This window comes from Gigantopelta aegis, unplaced genomic scaffold (assembly GCF_016097555.1).
Source record: "Gigantopelta aegis isolate Gae_Host unplaced genomic scaffold, Gae_host_genome ctg2342_pilon_pilon:::debris, whole genome shotgun sequence".
NCBI lineage: Eukaryota > Metazoa > Mollusca > Gastropoda > Neomphalida > Peltospiridae > Gigantopelta > Gigantopelta aegis.
Genome location: NW_024532900.1, coordinates 6,142 through 31,721, shown reverse-complemented (window position 1 = coordinate 31,721; position 25,580 = coordinate 6,142). Strand labels below are relative to the sequence as shown.

Genomic DNA, 25,580 nt, shown 5'->3' with positions numbered 1-25,580 from the left:
TTCAAATTTTCCACTAGTAGTTTCTGATCCCAATAATGCTATTATAATACCTGGTTATTAATGGTTATTAATAGTTATTAATGTAATAATTATATACCTGTAGTTAATTAGTGACAGGAACTTTTCCAATTAGTGGGACACGTTGTATATAATCTTCTAATATTAATTCATCATTATCTGATAAATACTTCACGCGTGATGGTTGAGGCACAATATGATGCTATAATATGTTGTCACATGGTTGCATTAAATGATTCACTTACAGAGTCACTGATTTCTTTTAAAATACTTTGGTTGTAAATCCATCTTCTTAAATATTGTACCAATAATACAACAAGTCACTCCAACCTCAAGATCTTTGAGCTCTTTGATTTTAACATCATTTCCTATATAATATCATAACCACACCCATTAATTAGTAACAGTTACCCCATTTTCTTTTAGCAGCCTTCTCCATACATGGTTTCATATTATTTAATCGAACATAATATATATGACTATATTGAAGGCCATATTTCTCTCTTGAGGAGTATAAAATATCTGTGAGAGATTCTCATAAGTAGCAGTAGCTCGTGTGAAAGGTTTTATAAACTCTTCATCATGAGGGCTAGGCGGCTGGAGTAAGAGATCCATTTTAAACCCTCTTTTCATCGATGGTCAAGCAGTTAATCATATTCATACTTACGTTAATGAGATTCATAGACTATCACGGTGCGCCCCACAAGAGCATGAAGACAAAATCTGACGTACATATAAAAGCAAACCAAAACAGTCATGAGTGCCAGTGTGTTGTGGGCCAGCGTTCTGCAATGCATCAGACCTCTGAGATGGTTACCAGCATACTCTACGGAGTATCCGAAAGGCCGACTAGGATAGGGCTGGTAGTCTCCCTTTAAACGAGATGAGGCTGGTGTATTTGTAGTTCCCGGTTCCTGAATGCGACATTCCCTAAGAGCTGGAATCCCGTACGGCTGGTTTTAAGTTAGGGCGACGCTCCAGCCAGGATTACCTCGCGAAGACGAGGGTTACCAAGCCAGTGGCGGTCCCAGCTAGCAATAGCAGGGAATCCTGGAACCTAAGTGGAAGCCTGAGTGGGTGAGCGAGTAGGAATCGTTTGGGCAACACACAAGGGTTTTTTTTTGTTTTTTATATTTTACGTATAAATCTTAAATCTATTAAATTACTGGGAGGATTTTAAGTAGAACTGGTCAGTCTGATATTAACAATCGAATTTAAAAAATTGAGACACAATATTGAAAGTACGATAGAAGCTTGGATGTGCTTGCAGTGTCGGTTCTACTGATCATGACAGTGACTTCCATTATCTTCAAACCCAGTACAGTTGGTTTGAAGTGAGGATTAATGTTCAAGATAGGATTAACTCTATCATGGCGGTGCTGGCTAGTAGGGAATCTTGGATACTAAGTAGGTGGGCCTGCTGTTGAGTGAATAGGTTTGTATGGGCAACATAACTGCACTTTATTTTTTGAAATGTAATAAAATATTGATCTGGCAAGTGTCTAGGTAGCCTGCAAATATTTGAATGTGAAATTAATGATCCCTGTTCTTAACTCTAGACTAGAAGTATATATTTTTACTTTGCATAATTTATAGATGCAAGAATAATTATTTTATTATAATTATTAGCTTTTATGACAACATTCTGACAAAAATAGGAAAACACAAATGACACAATATAATTTGATGACCTAGTATATTAGAATAATAGTAGAATTGGTTAATACTATGATAATAATGAGATGACCTTAAAAAAACATAACATTTAAATGAACTTGATGACAATTATAAACTTATGACAAATTGTGTGCTCCAATGAGGTGACTTTATACATCTGACCAGTCTTACAAAACCATTATTAAAAGCACAAATCATCCACTGACTACTAGATTCCTGTCTATTATGGCTGTATCTTACATGTACTATTCCAAAACCAAATGTAATACTTGATAACTACATTTGACAATTGTGTAATACTGAGTGTGACACTAAATAGTATGATTGTCTGCTTCTGTCAAAAGATTTGTTTGTGTTCATTCATATTAATAATGTAAATATCATTATGTCCCTTTTTATGCTACAAAAATAAATCTTTACCTACGCAGTCTTCTTCATTATGTTTTGTTCTCCTTCTGTCTAACTTCACTATACAGTTCCTTTTGTTCTTCCAGACAAGGATAAGACAATCAACTCACAATGTGCAGCTTTGCTCACTTGAGAAAATGCAATAAAAACTTGAAAATAAAGGGTTAAAAGTAAGTTGTCGGACATAATAAAAATTAATTAATTACTATAATTAGCCACACCTCCAAAATGGATTCCAGTATTGTATTAGTTACTGGAGGTTATGATCACTGTCTCAAGTTTTGGTATCCTCATGATGGGGTCTGTTATCGAACTATACCTCATCCAGACTCGGTAAATACGTTATTTGTTTGTATAAATATAATCTTTTTGTATAGCAAGTCAATCAATTAGCTATAACACCAGATAAACGTCATTTGGTATCAGCAGGTATCTTATATAATATTGTAATATATTAACTGTCTTGTTAGCTCATCAACAGATTCGTATGTATGATATTAACTCATCAGATCATACTCCAGTCAGTATTATAAAATATACAACTAATATATTATATTATAATAGATATATGTGTTTGAGGCTATGACTAAAAATGTCACAAGTGTTGGATTCTATCAAAACGGTCAGTTTATGTTCAGTGGAGGTGAAGATTGCATGGCAAGAATATGGGATTTGAGGTCAGTGACCCCTACCATAATTACTGATAATTAATGCATTACTTAGAGGGCAAAGTCAACAATGTCAACGATTATTTCAAGTAACATCTCCCGTTAACTGTATGTGTCTTCATCCAACCAAAGCCACATTAATTGTAGGAGATCAAAGTGGTACAGTACATGTTTGGGACTTGACAACAGATTATAATGAACAATTAGTTAGTACATGTCACATATAATGTTTGTCATATTTACTCATTGTTTATAGAGATACCTGAGCCAGAAGTCCCCATACATAGCGTTCATATTGACTCTGATGGTGCCTACTTAGCTGCTGTTAATAGTAAAGTAAGACATAACACAATATATTATATCATATTGTGTTATGTTAGGGTTGTGTGTTATGTCTGGAGTTTAAGTAGTGGGAGTGGCTCTACTCATCCTATTACTCTAACACCAAAGAACAAAAACAGCTGCTCACAAACGTTATGCCCTAAAGTGTCTTTTCAGTCCTGATTCCAGGTAGGTCTTAAACCCATACTGAATAAGCCTCATTTTGGATCATCAGTTTACTAGCTACTACATCTGCTGATGGTACATGTAAAATCTGGTCAACAGCAGATTTTAGCTTACGTAATACTCTTAAAAGAACAGTTGATAAATGGGTTTGGGATTGTGTTTTCTCTTGTGACTCACAATATTATTTACAGGTAAGAGTCAGTACAATAACTCGTGTATCTCCTTGTATCTCTGCTACGCTAGCATCCAGTGACATGTTGCTAGACTGTGGCATGTTTGAACAAACATTACCACTAAGAGAGTATCAAGGACATACAAAGGCAGTAACTGCTATTGCTTATAGTGGACAAATAATGAACAGCTGTGTTTTAAAATGAAAAGTGTGTATGGTTTTTTACATGTGTTTTTTTTTAAGTAAATAAAATTAATGGGAGGAGCTCATACATCAAAGTGGTCATACTCTCCAGAAGTAGGCCGACCAGAAGGAAGATCAGAGTACTGTGAGAAAGAAGAATTAGGGTGTGGCCAGTGGGTGTGGACTTACACACACTGACCTGAGGAGGTGCTGCATATTGTAGACCACTCATCATAAACTCCTCCCCTCTATTATGTTGCTGTTTTGAACCACTACATAAAATAATATCTATATAGTTTATATGAGACCACATCCACACCCTCACTTAGCGTATGGTTCGAATAACTTCCCTCCGTCCACCTGACGGTACTGACCAAGATACGGCTCTGTTATTATCAAATGCTACAATATCATCATTGTTAATGTCATCCTCTTGGCTAAGGAGGTGTATTGTTATAATGTATAATAAATTGATTATATACCTTGAATTACAGGAGTCCTGCATAACAAGTAAGACAGCACATTAATAACATGAAAGACAGAGCTAGTCCTCCAAGTAACTCAGCATTACAATGACATAGGTACTGGATATTTATAAATAATGATATACTAGAGAAATTATAACTTACTATCCATTTTTACACAAATGTTCTAAACCATTCAGATAATCCTAAAATACTAACTTTAATATAATTTATTATTATTATCTACAGACTTCATGAATGCCTTGAGATGTTGAACAAAATAACTTCAGCATTATATTAGAGGAAATATTTTTTCCTGTCTGAAACTCACCCTGAACAGTCCGGAAATCATCCTAAAAATAGAGAGGTATGGCTCATAAGTATATATATGTAACTAGTACTTACTGTTTACACTGAGGTTGTTACTAGAGATGTACTCATCAACAATAGATTCAGCATTACTTATAGCATCAAAGGCATCTCTTGTCCTATTGAACTCCTAGATGTGGTGACATTCAGTATCACAAATAGAATACTTTACTTGTTGAAAAGGGAACAGCTATTATCACAGACTATATAATAGTCAACAACATCTAAAGAGGAGAATGATATGTATATATATATTAGTTGATATGACTACCTCGAGCTAAGCCATCATTAGTATTATTTCTGATCAAAGTATCTGGGTCAGCACAGATATCAGCTAATACATAGACACCTGCTAATGATCCTCCAGCAAGTACCCAACTAGTAAAGTGACAACTCCCAGTATTACTAACATACTGAAGAGACTAATGACACTAAATCATATATTAATACTTACATAATGACACCAACTGATGTCATACTATTGTTACTAAACATATTAATAACAGGATCAAAACAAGAAAGATGAGAAAACCAAACTAACTGTCCAATTTCTAAAGAACATTATAAACACATTTATATTAATTCTTATTTACCTGACAGTTTCAAAGTATTCCACTTGATCTACAGTATCTGTATATTGAAGGCCATTCAAACTATTACCAATACTAGTAAAGGCAAAGTTTATATTATCATTAGCAGTCTGTAAACTGAGTGAACCTCATAAGCTAAACTCTTATTGCTACCACTAGATGCATTAATAGCAGAGATCACACAGTTCCCAATGAAGCACTTACAGAACTATAGTTATATCTATTAACCTGTAAAATATGAACAAGTTGAAAATTACACAACAACTGTTATCAAAATCATACTGAATGTGATGATCTTGTATATCATTAACTGCATTACGTCCGTCATTAAGGAAATTGTAAACTTCTTTATCTAACGTCACTCAGAATACATACTAGCTCCAATGATACCCCTATGAGAGAGATGGAACACCTACTCATAACATTATATTACCCCTACACACTCTCAACTATTCATGGTATGTACACATACTTACAAGCAAAAAACAACCATATCGAAATAAGAAAAGCACAGGTAATGTTTATTGCACGAGGTCGTTGTGTTTTTCTCGACAACAACACAACAACAAATACAGATGTAGTAAATAGAGAGAAGAATGAAAATACATATACAGAACAGGATAGGTACACAAGCCCATATAATATAGACTATATAAAAATAACATAACTCATATGATGAATATATTGCCTTACTTCAAAATAATCCAAAGAAACAACAAAATCAGAGGGAACTTCCTTGAGGCTAGTATCAAGATGAGGAATAGAATGGAAGGAAGTTACTGGCGAAATTGGAGAGTAACTACTGCCATCTGTTCTACCAGTCTACAGCCATACTCGGAACAACTGTTCTCTAATGTTTGTAGGAAGGAAAAAGCTAAGCTGTGCAAGTCAGTCCAGTAGGCTTCTTTGCAAAATGCAAAAAGTTGCAATAATTAGAGGAAATACGGTATATAATAAATTTCGTATTATATAAAAAATTATGAATGACACACAATAAATCAGTAATATTCATTTGGTTTGAATATAGCAGTCAATATTAAGCTATTGTTAACCAAAATGCATTATACTGACAATAAGATGCATCCTATTGTAATAGCTCGTTTAGAAAGTTCATATGTTCTAGAGAATATTGTCCTGGATTTGAGAAGATCACCATTTTCAAAATAATATTGCACCTAATTAAATTTTAATATATGATTATTTTCTAATTATTGCCCAACATACTTTTTGTGAGTTCAATAGAGCAACAATTTCCTATTGGACAAAATAAAACAACAGCCAATTAATGAAAGAGTTAAATAATCCTCGGGCATTGGATAACGCGATTTCTTGATTTCTTTTTTTTCTGACATAAAAAATAGTTTTCCATTAATAAGATACAGCTATTCCTTACATCAATTATCATAATCAAAAGTGTGTTCTTCTGGTAAGGCCGGAGTAAACTGATCACACGATCAGATGTACAAGTCACATGATCTGATTGAACATCACATGATCAGTTGTTTGATCTGATAACATTGCCTTTGTAGTAGTAGATGATATATGACTGTCCCTCATTATCATCATCATCATCATCAGAGTTTAATTGATAAGTGAGGAGTTCCTTCATTTCAGATAAAATTTCCTTTTTTCTTTACCTGCACAGTTAACAATATCATATACACACATTCGTATAAAGATACCTGCTGTAGCCATTATCTTTCGTCTTTGTTTGATTATAATTTGCAAGTTTCATTTTTGATTAGAAGCAATACAAATACTTCCTCCATTGCAATAATCTAATTAAAATAATTTTTTAATAGTTATTAAGACTAGCAAATCTCTTTTATCAGTAATTCTAATTCTCGTAGTCTCTGAGATATTTCTGTTAATATTTACTCTTGTATTTTTGTCCTGACCAAGTTCTTCCATATCTCGTAGAACTCTTGTCTTTCAACTATTTCTTCTACCACTATATAAAATGTACTAACATCATTACTGACTGATTAAACGAGGATACCTTCATCAAATCGATCTATTTCATCTTCTTCTTGAACTGTTATCTTTTTTTCTTGTATCTTTGACATATCATCTGATCACATGACATTATTTTTTGTAGACGTTCTTTCTCATGACTGGAGTTATACCCTATTGTTATTTAATTAATTAAACAGATTAATAAACATCTACTTGGACAAATAATTGGAGGGGTATCGTCTTCTGATGCAGCTTGTAATTGAGTTATTGTATCTCGTGTCCGTAGACCACGTCTATTATTAGAAAATTACTGAACAAGACTTTTGTTGAGATCTTCTAACTGGTTTACTTGAACTAGTTGGATGACATTGGTAATGGCAGGGATTCAACCCCTAGTTTATTAATCATCATGACACTATAATCAATTAATTATGACAGGAGTACCTCTCATTTTTTGCTTGAGTTGTCGTTGTTGGAAGTTAGTTAGTCGAGACTCTTCATCATCACTGTAATTATGATGACATAATGATGTCATTATAATGTTACTAACCTTTCAAGAGTTCTTGAGTCTCTTGACTAAAAGAGACTTTAGGAGTGGAAAATAATCCACCAGTAGCAATAGGATGAGTTCTGGACATTTAGTTATTTTCTGGCCATAGTTACCATAGTACAATCAAATAAAACTGCGCATGCTCAATTTATAATAGTAAAAATTGTTTAGGAGGGAAACCCATGGCAAGTTGTAAGTATGTTTACATGTAATGTTATTTTATTATAACTTTTATTTGTTGTTATTTAGCAAAGTATGTTAATATATTTAAAGAGTTGGGCTGAACCAGTACAAGAGATGTTGTAAAGAAGGCAATGTGTCTTCATTCATGGTAAGTTGACTACTTATAAACTACAGTCATATTATCTCTCTCCAGGATCGTAAAATAAAGTCTACAGTGTATCGAATTACTGGTGCTATACCAGCAAATAATTACCTGTTATTTCCTGATCCATGTACTCAGAGTATGTCACTAACTGGTCGCTATCTTTACATATTATTTCAACCTATTCCTGGACACTATTTTGTCATTCATTGTGAAATTGTATCATTTAATGGAACACTCTGCGTCTTTCACTGTCTAATTTATTTAAGGAGATCAAGGATGACATCATCATGGTTACAAATTCCATTTGCGTTTACTAACTCTGGACATGGAGTTTTAACCAATAGTGAAATGACCACACCTCTCCAGAAAATGTACGCTGGACATTTTTAGTCATTGATCTTAAATCTATTATTCCTCAATACTTCTCCTGTAACTATGGTTACCTCAAAAAACTAAAAATCTGTGGCAAATGTTGTGATTAAAGGTGCTTAGATCAGTGATATACTGTATAATCCTCAGACTCAAACCAATGATCTGAGAATAGAGTCTATTCCTCACGATTTATGTTTTCCCTTACCAAAAGGTCTACTGTTTAATTCACTTTATCAATACTTGATTTTACCTGATAAAGCTAATGGAGATTATCCTGTTGTTGAGGTTAAAGGTCATCATGAATCTACTAACGTCAATAGGAGAGTAATAAAATTCAATCAAACAAAATACAAGTTAGTTTATTAATAATAAAACTATATATTTTATTTATTTCTTATAGAGAACAGAACCAAATTCTATTATGAAACTCGTTAGAGTAATTGGAATGGGAGGAGTTTTCCAGACAGATAGTATTTTCTAGTTTGGGAAGTCGAGTGTTCTACATTTGTCATTCTATTGTTGTTGCCATGGAAACAAGATCTGAGAACAGCAACTATATATTGGTCATACAGACCAGGTATGTTAGTAGTCATATCATGTATTAAATATCATATATTGTCAGATATCATGTATTAAATATTTCATATATTATCAGATATCATGTATTAACTATCATATATATCAGATATCCATGTATTAATATCATATATTGTCAGATATCATGTATTGCTGTTAGTGGTGATGATCTAAAATTAGCTAGTAGTCAATCTGATTTGATCAGGATATGGGAAGTAAGCTCCACCCACTGTCTAAGATCTTAAAAACCTCTCATCAAGTTTTGACCAACCTATGGTAAGTCTAAGATATAATATTACAATATATAGTTATATTAGTAAATGTCCTATATTACAGTGCTATATATGTTATATTAGTATGTCCTATATTACAATGATATATATGTTATATTAGTATGGTCCTATTTACATGATATATATGTTTATATTAGTATGTCCTATATTACAATGATATATATGTTATATTAGTATGTCCTATATTACAATGATATATATGTTATATTAGTATGTCCTATATTACAATGATATATATGTTATATTAGTATGTCCCTATATTACAATGATATATATGTTATATTAGTATGTTCCTATATTACAATGATATATATGTGATATTAGTATGTCCTATACTGGTGTAATTCTCTGTGGTATTGGGCGTCATCATTTCTGGTAAAACTCTAATTTCAATATGGGAGAAGACACTGGAGAATTATTAATTAAAATCTGTCACAGAAGTTGGAATTTGATTGTATGAGAATTGCTAACTTTGATGATAGCAGGTACACAATGCTATGCTTATTAATATGTAGACCACACAACCCCTAATTAGAATGATATCTTGTGGATGGAATAATATTCGTTTTTGGAGAATTAAAGAAGGTCGTTTAAAATCATCTCCTGTTAACTTAGAAGATCAACGTGTACAAGATTTACTGATATCAATTTGAGAGTGGGCAATATTCAGATCAAGATATTAATAATAGAATGTGTAAGTGATCATGTGACCGGTGTGATGATGACATGTGACCTTAGGTATGCTGTACTAATACTGGATATCTATTTGAAGTCCATTATCGATCCTTGCTATAAAGAGAGTGTGGCAACTGTTTCCAGATACTTCAGGGGTGTGGCTAATTACGTCATTAGCATTACATGAAAATTATTGTGTGACAGGATCAGATGATGGTTTTCTAAGACTGTGGCCATTAGATTTCAGTTATGTTGCCATGGAAAAAGGTACTATTTTTATTAATTACAAAATGTAATTAATTTATTATCTCAATAGATCATGGAAGTTCCATTACTCTCTGTGGGGGTGTGGCCAAAGATGGGTTGAATGTTCTGGTACTCGCAGCTGTTAGTAATACAATTATTTTAGTATGATGTTATTATGATGTCATCAATAGGGCTATATGGTATTCTGGATATTAGTAGTCAGACTTATCATAGTCTGTTACGGACCTCATACTGATACTGTCCTTATAATGAGTCTAGAGGACACTTGTTAATGACATGTTCTAATGATGGATCATTACGACTTTGGGATAGACAGACTTATAAACAAAGTATTATACTTTATATTATAAGATATGATGTGGAACCACACCCCTTAGTTATATGAATTTTACTAATGATGGTGAGCTACCAATGGACAGGATACCATGTCATCCAATGCAATAGTCTCATGTTATTGTTGGTTATGATAGTGGTGCTGTTAGATGTTATAGGATTAGATGATGGACAATTGCTAAATGAACACAAGTTAGTTCTCATGATGTAAGTATGGACATCATTTCTTACTGTTTTAGGGCATCACACTGGACATATTATGGGTGTTGGCTTTCACTCACTCAGATGGTCGTAGAAATGTTTGCCCTCATCAATAAGTGGATTGACTAATGTATGACGCCACCCATCAAGCATATCCTGTATTGAAGATATTAGGTACATGTATAAGCCCCTATAATTATTATCATATTAATATTATAGGTAATACTGTCGCTAAAAATAATAAAGACTTAGTTATTTCTGATTGATGGTGTAAGCTAGATTTATTGGTCCCTTGACTTTACAATATCTAGTGTATCAAACTGAGTCATTAAATGAGTAACACATACATGTGTGTTTGACATTGTGTATAATATCTTTATAAGTGATGCGTTATGACATCACACCTTGTGATAAAGGGGAAACAAGCTTCTTATTTTTTGTTTAACATGTGATGTCATTGGTCACATGATTGTACTGGACCAATCAAAATAGACTCTTAAAATATTCTGCTGTCACTGGCCAAAACTATTAGCTGAGGTACATATTGCTCTGTTTTTAATTATAATGACATCCATTTTGTATTTAAGATACGGTCCATTACACAATTCAGGATGTAGTGCTGTCACCAGTATAATAAATGGGACGATACATTATAACTGGAGGAGTTTCTGGAGATATTAAAATATGGGACTATTCTATGAGACATGATACTATGTGCCAAGTAATGAGGATATTCCATTAATTATTGGTATAAATATTTTAATTGCAGACATTATTGGTCATTCAGATACAGTGTCACAAATTTAATATCAGAAAATCAAGTCCTTACATCAGCTGATGGGAATCTTTATATGGAACATAACATTAGACAGTAATCCAACTCACCCACTTCACATAATGTTCATCTGTATGTATCTCCACGTAAAGCACCATCTCCTATCAGTTATATAAACACTTAATACTGATATTACAATAACTCCTCCTGTCCAACCAAACCTTCCAGAGTCCAGTGATGATTCAAATGATGAGATTATATCTCATTGTCAGCTCAGGGAAAGGAGGTTTTTATACAGACCACTCCCACTAATCAGCAGATTGAGTCTTTGAGTCCAATTTTTCTAAAGCTCTAAAGTATTATCGTTATGTTTTTCCCACCCACTCAAACTAAACCCAATCAGTTATATCTAGCTCCGCCTTCTCAAGCAGCACTAAAATTAAAATCATGTGATAGGATTTACTGCTAAAGGACGAGGAAACGTCCTATGGTATCCTCCAGCAGGTAGGTGTGGTTTGTAAATGGTAATGATTGTATTTATTAATAGGCTTACTGATCTATAGCAGTGGTGTATTATAGTGTTTACAAGATCTTTCATCTTATGGATAATCATACATTATTAAGTGGGACATCCCCACTGAAATAACAACATTAGCACTTCAACATGATGGGTGTGGTCTTGTCTCAGCCAGCTATGCCCATCAAGAATGGAACGGGGGTGAGATTCGTGTTGGGATATAAGTCCTAAATGTTGTTAAGGTAAGTATGATGTATTCCATGTTCTCATAGAAATTTATTATACAATTAGTTAGCTGTCTTATCACAATATGGAGTGATCGCTATGTCATATCAAACAGATGACAGATTTTTTTCATTATCAGTGGGTATGGTCCTTGATAATAATATTATAATGGGCATTTATCTATAGGAGAACTGGTGAAACTAGTTATATGGTGTACTAGAGACTATACTGTACTAACTGCTGTGTCATCTCCTTATTAGAAGTTAGATGGGATCCAAAGATTGGCTTATGAGTTTGCTACAGTGGGCGTGGATGGTCTACATTTTGGATATTTGAAGGAAATACAAATGAATTAAAAATGCATGAGCTACCATGCCTCTTCATTACCAAATCAATCGAGGTAACCTTTATTAATTAAAGTGTGACTATTATTACTTATATTATATTTTATAGTGTACTGCATTGTGTTATGGCTGGACATTTTCTTTATATTGGTACAATCCAAAGGTATGCTTGCTAAGTCAGGTTGATGTGTCATGTGGACATGTCATATGATCATAGGGAATAGTGGCTATTTGGAACACACACAAATAACAAATGTCTTTTGTTTTGGAAAAACAAATTGTTCTGAAATAGGTGGGGTTGGTTTAATGTATTGTTGTTATTGTGTTATATAGGTTCAATAGTTTCAAAATTTAAACAATTAATAGTGGGTGGAGCTAATGGAAATACTTCAGTTATGGTCAGTTGATCCTACAGGACTACACCCATGCTTTTATTAAGAGAAATCAATTGATTTAATGGGTGGCGGGTTATTCTATGTTTTTGATACAAAGTTTACAGATGGTATGTGATGTATTAGAACCTTAATCATTTTATTATAATTATAGGTGTGTCAGTGCTAATACCAGTCTGGTTATAATAAACTGGGCTTGATGAGTCTTGACATTGATTTATACCTAATCACCATGGCACAACTAACAGGGGGACTTCAATATGTTCCAAAGGTGATGGTTAGCATCATGTGATGATATATGGATGATAACAATTTGGGATACAGTTCTTGAATGTTATTAGCAAGTATATAACACAGAAGGTTATAATGAAAAATAAATTGTACAAAAATAATGTTAATAAATAATATAGACAATATAGAAAACCATTCTATTTTGTTCATTCATTATTATAGGCCTGTACTGCTGTGAGTCGAACAAAAACCACCACCCATCAATTAATATGTATTGTGTTTGATGATGAGGATTATTAGAGTAGTACAATGTGGACAATAGGAAAATGTTAATAATGAAAATTAAATACCACATGATGGACAGTTTACTAAATTAGCTACATCAGTTGATGGTAAATCAATGACAACATTATGACCTCATCTTGGTTTTACTTCATAGAGGGCAATTAGTATATCTGGCAGTACTAATGGTCCTTTATCATAGCAACAGATTTATATAAGAGTGTCACAAACAACAGTTATACTGATCATAAAGGATCAATGATCACAGATTATAGATATTCCTAGAATCGTTTATGTGACAGTAAGGTAACCCCCTCATATCCTTTTCTCATTAATTATATAACCTTAGCTACCAGGTGTAGTAACAGCATAATGAGGAAATGTGGCTGGTTGCTAGGTCATGATCAAGAGTAGTATATGGTGTAAAGATAACTTGATGGACTGGTTAACATTTTCCTGTAACCACTGATCATCAAGTTTGTAATGTTATATAATACATTTAAATTACATTATACCCATTTATAAATAGTCAAGGACAGTATTGATTAGCAAAGTTTTCTCGCTGGATCCTGTTTTCATATCCTTTATTACGGGACATTGGATTAGGAAAATGCTTCTGCACCATTTACAGTCTACATCAAAACAACAGTAATATATTATTAATTTCAATTGACATCAAATCAATATTAATTTCTAGATTAATCAAAAAGATGTGTTGTTTTTTTTTTTTTTGTCCATTAAATTTAATGGGGCAACCTGTATGGTGGTGGACAGGGACAGGTCACCATGATAGGTCTTTGTGGAAAGCCAAGGTACAAAAGGTTTATATAAGTAATAAAACTGCTATTAATGTTTATTAACTTAGATCAAGTTTTTAACATTAATGGGACAGTGAGGGGGTGTTTCAGGAAACTCCACCCATTTTGCCAAAGGCTTTTCAGTGTTCCTTTCTCTCAAATGGATTTCCAATTTATTCTTCAAGGCAAATAATTTTCCATATATGGCAAGGCCAATAAAACATTTTTGACAACACTTTGATGTATAAAACCAAAAATATAGGGTGTACATATCCATTGTAATGGTGTAAATAAGGTCTTGGAAAAACATGGTTATTGGTTAAACCATGTGACACTGATCGTTTTCTTTGTTCTTTCCCCCTTTTTTAGTATCAATAATACCCCAAATATTACTAGGGGTTCTTCTCAAATAAGATACTTTAGAATAGCTGTAGTGGAAGGTCCAGTGTTACAGGGAATGGGACCAGTATGAAAAAGCTAATTGCGTGTAAAAGGGAGTTAACATAACTAGATACTGTTTAGGACAATCCATTGCAAACCAAGATGTTAAAGGAAGATATTTAAAAAGGAATAGCAATAGTTCTGTTGTCTGGGAAACACGGTAAACTAAATTGAGTGGGTAGAAAAAACGATTAAAAGGAGTATCATGAGGATGGAAGGTGTTATATAGTTCGAGATGTTTTGCTTCAGTTAAAATGATTAAACCTTGGTACACTAAAGTAGTTATCTGATCTCTAGATAAATTTATTGATGCAAATTGGACGAAGGGGACCAAATGTAGAGAAAATATGGAACACATTGTAAAACTGTCTCTATTTGTAACAGGAATATAAGATAAGTAAAAAGGGTTCCCTAGGTAACAACTTTATCCTCACATATAAGAATGTTGTTTCAAAGGCCAATGTAACCTCAAAAGAGTTAGATATAAGTTCTTCTTTAAAACAAGAGGTCTGGGCTTATTCTCTTTGGTGGGGGACAACTATGAGAAGAGAATCAGTTATTTTATTGGTGTGGTAACTTTGGGGGGTGGAGCATTAGGTAGTTCATCAAGAAACATTGTTTTTTTTGTTACGCAAGTGTTAACAAGGTTGTGGGACTGTGGAATTAATGATAGTAAGAAAATCGGGGATATCCAGGTTGTCTAGTTCTTTCTCAAAGAAAGTAAATGTTTCTCTAACAAAGATGTTACCATGACAAAAACAAAAATAGATATACCTAATTTACTTACTGTATTTTGGTGGACCAAAAGTTTGAAGGATCGGACCTATCATTTGTCATTTGGATTTGTAACATTGGACAGTATTAACTTACAAAGGATCACATAAATTAATCAGATGATATTGTTTATTTGTGACCTCATTGATTGCTTATTGATATCTGATCAGTTCAGGATGTGTTGGCTTTTCGTTCTGGGTGGATACCAATGGTACCATGGCAACTGGTATTGACATTACCTTAATGATAAGCTAGGGCTTCCAAAACACCAGGACATATATATTAACACTTGTATTTACAGCATTAATGTTAAACAAGGTTTCCTAAATTATTAAGTCCAATGTACATATTATTAGAAAACCATCTCGTGTGTTTCCTCTGTTTGATTTGATTTCAGAGTATGCCATTTTGAAGGACTGTTTTAATTTCTTCAATGACCAAAATTTTTCTTCTTTTCACATCGCTTCCATCGGGGCATTTTGAAACAGTGGCGGGTTGTATTTGATCAACGTGCCGGGACACTTGTAAGTACTTGCGATTAATATTTAACCTTGCAGGCGAGGATATTCGGATAAGTGGGATTTAAGGGGACAAAGTTGATATAACCGAGCCTGTGCCAAGGCATGGGGAAAGGGAAACGAGTTAATGCTGCTTTTCTAAGACCGGAAAAAAACTGGGGGAAGCAAGAAAATGTGGTTGCTAAATCAAGAAACAGGCAAGGGCTCAAGGAATTTACCATTTACCTTTGTTATCAAAACTGTGTGTTCATTGTATTTGTATTACTGTATTCATAAATAGATTTATTGAAAGGTGCTATACCGTGATAGTGACAGGGACAATGTAACCAAAAATGGGTCAATTGTAGGAATAACCAAAACAACGAGATATTAATGGACACATGGTGTTTTAGGATATTGACTATCAAAAATAGCGTATGTTTAGAGAGTATTAATGTATGTGGAACGTTAACATTAGAATATACGAATACACACTGAGTTCATAATACTTTGAGACTAGTTCACAACATGTGTACTCAAATTGTAGGTAAAAAGAAAAAAGTTATGCTGCTTTTGAATGAACAAGATGAAGATGGGTAAGTAATACAAGTGTAAATAGATCATGTCACTGTCATGTGATCCTTAGGTGTACAGCGTTACATTATAGTGCATGTTATAATTTTGGATTTTATTGAAGAGTTCTTGAAGTAGGAAGCTGTTGTTGATGCTGAAGATAACAAAGGTTAGCATAGAGGGTCTTTAATTTAATTATGTCATTTGTTATATTAGGGTCAACCCCACTTTCATATGGGCAGCTACCCAATGGCCGTGGGGCGGCTGTTAGTCCTTTTATTGCCGTGGTGCTGATCCAATATTATGGGACAGAGATCTGGTGATACATCTCTACATTTCGCATCTCAGAAGGAAACATAGTGAAGTGGTAAGTGTCATCATGATACCACATATATAGTAGGAGTGGACTAAAATGAAACTAAATTTATAAAGTATTGTTTTGTTGTAGGTGGAATATTAGTTCGTGATCACGCTAAATGTACTTTAGCTAATGTCTCAGGTTCAAACAGCTTTAGATTGCCTGTCAAAATGGTCATTCAAATGTTGTCTCTATTTGTTGGTGTTCTGGACAATTTAATCCTCAAAAACAGAAGCAGCTCAAACTGCATTAAAATTAGCAGCCTCCTAAACATGGTCACACTCAAGTTTTAAGGTAGGTGGGTGTGTCATATGGGTGTGGTTATTATTATAATATCCTGTAGCTTCTCATTTCGTCATGGTTTTGATGTAAATCGTGTGTTACCAGGAGCACATGGTACTTGTCTTCATGAAGCTGCTCTATATGGTTAAAATAGAGACTGTCCATTACCTATTGCATTGTGGGGCGGACCCTTCAATCAAAAATGCTCAAGGTCTATCAGGCTCTTGATATTGTCAATCATTATTAATGATCAAGGAGTGCTCAACAATTAAAACACTTATTACAAGGTATTGTTTGAATATTGTGTTGTTTATTATGTATCCTCAGATGCTTAAGGCTAATCAAGCAAGACAACGTATTGCACAAAGCTCACTCTCGGCAGCAACAACACTACCACCATCAACAACAGCAACAACAAAGGTATGCCAATATTATCAACAAAAAAAATAAAACAACCAAAAACACAACACCAACAACAAACTCAAACCCAATCTGCTTATCCGACAAGCTCAGCAGTATTCAGGCCAGCCTCAAACATAGCCTTCAATTATCATGCCAGCCTCAAACCCACTCCTCAGTACTCAGGCAAGCCACAAACCATCCTTTTCAATATCCTGGCCAACCACAAACACAGGCTCAAAATTTCCATCTCCTAAAATAGGGGGTGTAGCAATGCCGGCTCATCTGTGATTTAGCAGCCATGATCGCTGCTAGTCGTAAAAAACAATGACAAAATGAAGAACCAGAGGAATTCATAGGGTTTTTATGAGGAGTGCTTACTCTTGCTGGAGGGTCAAAGGTTTTGATATTTATCACTTTTATATTAGGTTAAGTATTTATTAGACCTCAATTGAACGAAGCCATTTACAAAAGAGAAAGGAGTTTTTTGAGGAATCTACCAAGGACCCGATCTTATGAAGTAGTAATCCACCTACTCCAAGACGAATCATATGGGGACCGGCCTCTTTTTACACCAGTTACTCCCCAGCAGATTCTCTAGGAACATCTCAATTAAGCGAATGGTAAGATTTGATCACATGGACTATCATGTGCTATCTCTTTAGTATCATCAGAACAGCAAGTTAGTCCATGTTTCAACTGGTACTCCTGAGGCACCTTTCACATCCTGTAATTGGAAATGCTGCTTCTTCCTCGTGAAGAGTTAAAATTAAAGAAAGTGCTCTAAGGTAGCTCCGCCCCTAAACAAGACGCCACACTCTTTGATAATGAAACTGTTGGCTAAATTGAAGAAGAGTAAGGTGTACTATTGATCAACCTGCTACACCACCAATCAACAGGAGTCTGACCAGTTGTTGAAGTACCAGTTGATACTCAACCTTCTCAACCACAAAACCTCAGTGAAGTAAAAGTTTAGAAATAATAATATATTACATAATTATCACATAGTCACCTTAAAACCAGCTCCCAAAAACGAAACCAAACCAACAAAACCAAAACAAGAAGAGCCACAAACAAGAAGATAAAGAGGAACAACCTAAAACAATTTACTGGCAAGAAGAGATGCTCGACGTAAGCTCAAAGAGAAGGGGAAGAAGAAATCAAAAGAGAAGAGGAAATAATAAAACAAGAGAACAAAAAGAGAGAAGAAGAAAGAAGGAGAGAAAGGAAAGAGAAGAAGAACGAAAGAAAGAAGAACAACGAAAAGAGAGAAGAGGAAAGGAGGGAGAGAAGAAAGAAAAGAGGAGAGAAGGAAGAAGAAGGAGAGAAGAACAAACGAAAGAGGAGAGAGGGAAAGGAGAGAAGAAGAAAGAAGGAGAGAAGAACAACGAAAGAGAGAAAGGAGGAAAGGAAGAGAAGAAGAAAAGAAGGAGAGAAGAAAAACGAAAGAGAGAAGAGGAAAGGGAGAAGGAAGAAAAGAAGGAGAAAAGAGAAAGGAAGCAAGCAGAGACCAAGGGGGCACCTCCTCCAGCAGTACGTTCTAAGCCTCAACAGTCTCCTCAAGTTCCAACCTAAAAACAAAAAAGTCAAATATGCCGGTAGTCAATTGGGAGTATGCCTACAGTACAACATAATATTGTATCACAACCAGAAACCAGTACCATCTGTTATGCTCTACTATGGAGTCTGCACCAATCACCTCTTGTTGAATCATATGTAAAGACTCCTGAACCACACCCCTCTGAGCGTGAAAGAAGTCTGTTATAGCTAAGATTATGGATGAAGATCGTCCATCAACCGCCATCATCCAGGGATCAAAGGTAACTTATCATATATTACATGTTTAATATAATATGTTTATAGTGTCCGAAAGTACTAGTATGAATTTCATGTACAAATCTGTACCCTTATGCTACAATGGTAAGTAACCACAACACCACATTAATAGCAAGTAATGGTTGCAACCTTGTATAGGCTGCTTTGGAGTGCGTTCCTATTGGAGAAAGGCTAAATTAGCTATAAATATACCAGAAATATACAGCTGCTTTGGGAAGGAGGCAGGTTATGATAATACTGACTTTCTACTTGGTATTTCATCAGAGGTAAAGGACCACATCTTTATAATAATATATCAAGCCAACCCACTAGGAATTAGCAGAGTTAGGTGTCTCTAAGCCAGGTCATCGTAAAAAGAATTCTCTAGCCACTGAGTCAATTGATTTCTAAAGAAAACTTTTCTTACATTTAAACCTGTGAGTTTGTTATTCATTATATGATAATGTATTATATAACGTGGATAGACCCAGTGTAGCTGAGTGGTTACAACAATTAGGATTGAGTGCATATGAAAATACAATGATAGAATCTGTTATGATGATATTGATTTTATTACATCTGTCATTGAAGAAGAACTGACAGAAATGGGTATTATAAAAAAAGGTAATTATCCTTGATTATAACTGTTAATTAAAGGAGCTTACTCATTAGGTTCATTTGAAAAGATTTAGAAAGGGGATTGAAGAGTTATCTGAATTACTTAATGCTGCCGGAGCTATTTCATCCTCCCTAGGTACAACCATATGTGTCACCTAGTTCTCTAGTCATAGTATATCTAACTTGTCATCTGCAAGTCAAAACTATGAAACTACACGAGTTTCAATTGCTGAGTCTGAGACGCATAGAACAGAAAAATCTGGACCACCAAGTGTTGATAAAGGAGGTGTGTGGGTCCCAATGAAGAAATTATCGCATATTGAAGGAGAGAACCATAGGTTAAGTCAGGACTCTGGTGTTGAATGTGGCAAAAGGACAAAGTGGTAACTTAATAAAATGAAACATTTATTAGAGAAGAAAATGGGTCTCCCTGTTCGGGGGAAACTGGATCTTCAAGATGAAGATGATGATGATGATGAAAATACACCAACACACCCTTCTCCCCCTTTGCTTCCTCGGGAGAATGAGTCAGCCTGAACGTAAACCTCCTTCCAATTCAAAGCGATCATCATCCACTACATTAACAAGAGGATCATCCAATAAGAGGAGATGATATGATGATAATCCTGAAAGGCCCTCTGTTATATAGTCAACCAAAATGAGGCTCCCACCCACAAGCTTCACATGATAAGTAAAAGTAAAACATTGTTTTACTAGTGGCATTTTTGATAATTGTTAGGGAACAAACCTGACCCCTATTGAAATACTATGATGATATAATGCAGTTTTAGAACTGTAGACACGCCTAGTAGTACATGGGAACCAATAACCAACACCCCCTAATAGTCTAAACGATCAACTTCATGTTGCCAGAACTCGATGAGTTAGAATTAGTATACAAGGAATTTGGAACACCTGTTATGAAGAAAGATCAGACAAGTATTAGAAAATATATATTTATATATTATTATATTAATAATCTAGGACCGGAGGAATCTAGCTCAAAAAATGATCGTCTATTAAGCTGATATTGATGATATGTTAGCTGAATCTTAATGACTCATCTTGATGTTATAATACCTTCTACTAGTTTTGCGTGGTTTTTGTGTAGTGTGTGTGTTAGGTGTGTGTGTGTGTAGGTGTAGTGTGAGTTAACAAACTATTATATTAAGTCATGCTGGGTTCTGAGTATAATCACACATCTTTATTATTAATGATAGTCCGTATATTTGCGTTTATTAAGAACTGTTTGCCATAGAAATCGGAATTGATAAATAATACTTTTAAAAATCAAAAGTAGCTGAAAGAAAGTTATGGCATATCAACCCAAAGGGAGTCCCGTAGAGCAACGAACTGGGATGAAATAGTCGAGGAAGGTATTGATATAGATAATTGTCATTATTAATAATAATTAATATTTTAGAGCGTATCGTTTCCAAATTGCTGGATATCGTGATGAATACGAATATTCTGAATCCATCCATCAGAATCAGTGAGTCTATTATTATTTCAGTATAATCTCCATTTTACACAATTCAGATTGATCGATGGCCTCATAATAACTATGTTAGAAAGTTAAAAACGTCGCCATGATGGTATTTTTATTATTACAATAAAGAGAGAGAATGTCCTGCTAAAAGAACTGCATAAAATAAAAAACTAGACTCCGATTAATTAATATATTAATTTAGTTATATTGTTTGATAGTTAACACTAAGTTCTTCTTCTGTTGTTCTATTATTTGATGACATTCTTCAACTGACACTTCAAGTCTCTAATTCGTTCCTTCAATCTTGTCTCATTGATTTCCAACATATTACCGTATATGGAATAAGACATTTAGTTATTAATGTACCTCTGTAATGAGTTCTTTTAAAATGGAGTTAGCACCACTTTTTCTAAATTATATGAATTCAAGACATGGACACACCCCTCACGTTCCTATTATTAATTGCTAATTAATATTTTATTTAGTAAAGGTTAATATACTTTTGATATAAAAACTGAACTCGTCTTTCTAAACGTTGTTATATTATCACATTTACTATTGTAACATTCTATCTTATTCATAGAAACTAAATGAAATGATCATTATAATATAACTTACTTCATATTTTGACAATTGACGTTGTAATGATATCTTTTGATCTCTAGTGTGTGTCGAGTTCTGACTGAAGTATCGTAACTCGAGTCTTTAAATCACCACATTGGACTTGTTAAAATCACTTCTTTTTTGTTGAAGTTGAACTATTTGTTAATCTTAAAACTGAAGGAGACCTACTATATATTAGATAGAATGTTAAAAGTATGACTAACTAACAGGGACAGTGACTTTCTCCTCTCCTAATAAAAACTATCCAAGTCTTTCAGCCAATATCTATGATATCATAATGAGTCATACTTATATTAATATAGATTACTTTATTGTCAGTTTGTAGTTGATGATACTCTTTTTCAAGATGTCCAAGTTTCTCACATTTCTCTCTCAGAGTATGTAATTGATATGTTAATAATTCAGTATTTTCTACATGTCCACTATAAAAAATGATGAATCTCATCATAATTATTTAATAATAGAGGGGCACTTACCGTAATACATTATTTCTTGTTCTAATTGTCTTTTACTGTCAAATAAACTTTGATACTCAAGAAGTTGTTTCTTGGATATAGTTACAAGGCGTTGATTGTCTTCTCCTTCTTGGATTTGTCGTTCTAATTGTTTAATTTTTCTTTCTGATCTCATTAACTTTAATTCATATTATCTGACGCTTGAATTCTTTGGCGCAATGTGTCCATTTTCCTATAAATAAGTGTTATTATAAATAGCACTAATATGTTACTATTAATAGTAAACACTCACTGTAAACATTTCTTTTCAATTGTATTGACTTCTTCTGTTTTCAAACTTTGCAACATTTTCTAATGTTTGTAGTCTACCAAATAGAAAATATTGACAATATTATAATTAATAGTACACATATATAATGACAACATTAATAGTTTACACATATATAATGACAATATTAATAGTACACATATATAATGACAATATTAATAGTACACATATATAATGACAATATTAATAGTACACATATATAATGACAATATTAATAGTACACATATATATGACAATATTAATAGTACACATATATAATGACAATATTAATAGTACACATATATATGACCAATATTAATAGTACAACATATATAATGACAATATTAATAGTACACATAAATAATGACAATATTAATAGTACACATATATAATGACAATATTAATAGTACACATATATAATGACAATATTAATAGTACACATATATAATGACAATACTTAATAGTACATTATATATAGACAATATTAATAGTACACATACTTTGACTTCAAATGTTATATTATCAGTTTTCTAAAGATTGTTTAATGACTCCGCTACTTTCGATAAAATTTGTTATATTTTTTAAATATACATTTTTACCTCAATAAGTGTCTTTCAAAATTTGAGTATCTTTAATCATATTTGATTTTGTAATGAAGTTAACTTTTGATGTTGTCTCTATAATATTCATGTTCACAATATAGGCATCTCTCTTGATAATGTTGTAAGCTGATCTAATAAATCTCGACGACTTTGTTCTAACTATTATAAATATATTACAATCTAATTATAATAATAATAGGGGCAATACCTCATGTACTCTCTGAGTTAATTTTTGGATGCTCAACTGGTTGTATCTGATTATAATTGTTGTGGGTGGTTTCAATAAGATCAGGTAAAAAAATCATCAAAGTTATCTTCTCCTAGTATATCATCTTCTAACACACTAAGGTCATCTTCTAACACACTATTGTCATTCTAAACACACACTATGGTCATCTTCTAATACACTATTGTCATCTTCTGATGCACTATGATTATCTTCTGATACAATCTGGTCATTTTTCTGATACAATCTGGTCATTTTCTGATACAAGTGTAGTCATTTTCTAACTCATCATCATCCTCAATTATTAACACTACATCATCGTCTGCCATGATGTCTCTTCTATTTGGTGTTCCACAGTATCAAAAAATTAAAAAGGAATTCTTGGAATGCATTTCTGTGGGCGTGTTAGCTCACATATTACTTGCTCTCCTAGTTTCAACTTAGAGTCGGATAACCAACGAGACTGAGAGAGATAGAAGGTTTAACAGAGGGAATCGAAAGATAGAAAGAACAGCGCCTCCTTCAGAACTAGCAAGGCAACTCCAACATCCTCCTCCTGCTCTGTTACTTCATAATGGAAAAGTTCCAGTTCATCGTCATACTCACAACCAGCATTAATCGATGAAGAAGAGGTAACTAAAAGTAAACGTCCTGTTACCGAAAGATCTCGCAGTATACAATATCCACTTCTTATAAGGAGAAGAGAAAGAAAAGAAGAAGAAAAAATTGTCATTATTTAAAAAGAGAGAGGACAAGTCTCATTTAGAAGGAGATGGTAGTGCGCGATATACAACACGTACATCCTGAAAGTATTGGTAGAAAACAAGTGATATATCCAGGTAGTGCTCCTCTTGTTAGACGACCACATTCAGCTGCTTCTAATAGATTAGAATCTGAAGATAAAAGTTTTTTATCTCATGGTTCTCAGCAAATTTAAAATCTGCAGATTTACGAGATGAGGACGATGATATTGGATAATGGTCATACTGATTATCTCGATATAAACCACCGGGGGACTCCTCCTGAACTCTACCGACCTCGTACCAGATCTACTGGTGGCTATGATTCTTTAGAAAAATATGGTCACTTAACTAAACCTCACCCAATGGTCACAACCTGATATCACTAGTAAAGATGTTGTCGTACTCATTCTATTCCTCATCGTCCAGCTCCTCCTCCTCCTCATCGTCCAGTTCCCACCCTCTCCTCATCGTCCAGTTCCACCCTCTCCTCATCGTCCGTTCCACCCTCTCCTCATCGTCCAGCTCCAACTTCTCCTCACATTTTTGCCTTCAAAAAATAAGCATAATAGGGGGGGGGGTTCAGGTATCACCAAGAGATGGCTACACCCACTGTTCCCGGACTAATTGGTATATTAAAAATCATGGAAACACATGTTTTATTAATGCTATTGTACAATGTCTGGGTCATACTGAAAACAAATTCTACACATTATATTTTGAGTGGTCATGGTCAAAGAGATGTAGCCGCTTTGAGAAAGGAAAGAAAAAAGTTCCCAGTATATTTGACCTGGAGGAGGGACATCACTCTCTACATGGACACAAGATGAGAATATTACATCCAAATACTCCAGGTAGCTATAACAGAATATTTAGGCATTCTGATCAAAATCACTATGGAAATGGGACAATATGAAGCCAAAGTGAGTGCTGTGTTCAAAGAAGTTATTGGACTATGGGCTGAACATATCTGGTCGCAACCAACATGATGCACCAGAGTTTTTGTTATGTGTTACTAGGTATATTACATGATGACATCAATATAACATATATCTAAAGTGAGAATAATTTGTAATTAAATGTGCTAACTTATTGATAATTAACTCATTTGTTTACATATTGCACATTATGAAAATTGCCACTAAATATGGATCAATTTGATCCATTCCATTCATTTTATGTTATTTCAATATCTTCTCTACTTTGATCT

General features: G+C 33.8%; 1 protein-coding gene across 1 annotated transcript; it reads left to right on the top strand.

Moving 5' to 3' along the window:
- The first annotated feature begins 2,331 nt into the window (after positions 1-2,331).
- Positions 2,332-20,464, top strand: LOC121391404 (target of rapamycin complex subunit lst8-like). Its single transcript, XM_041523050.1, is given in 9 exon segments — positions 2,332-2,436; positions 2,481-2,532; positions 2,574-2,623; positions 2,668-2,780; positions 2,827-2,977; positions 3,030-3,221; positions 3,223-3,281; positions 3,328-3,392; positions 20,340-20,464. Coding segments are annotated over 9 exon segments (912 nt in total).
- Positions 20,465-25,580: the final 5,116 nt, after the last annotated feature.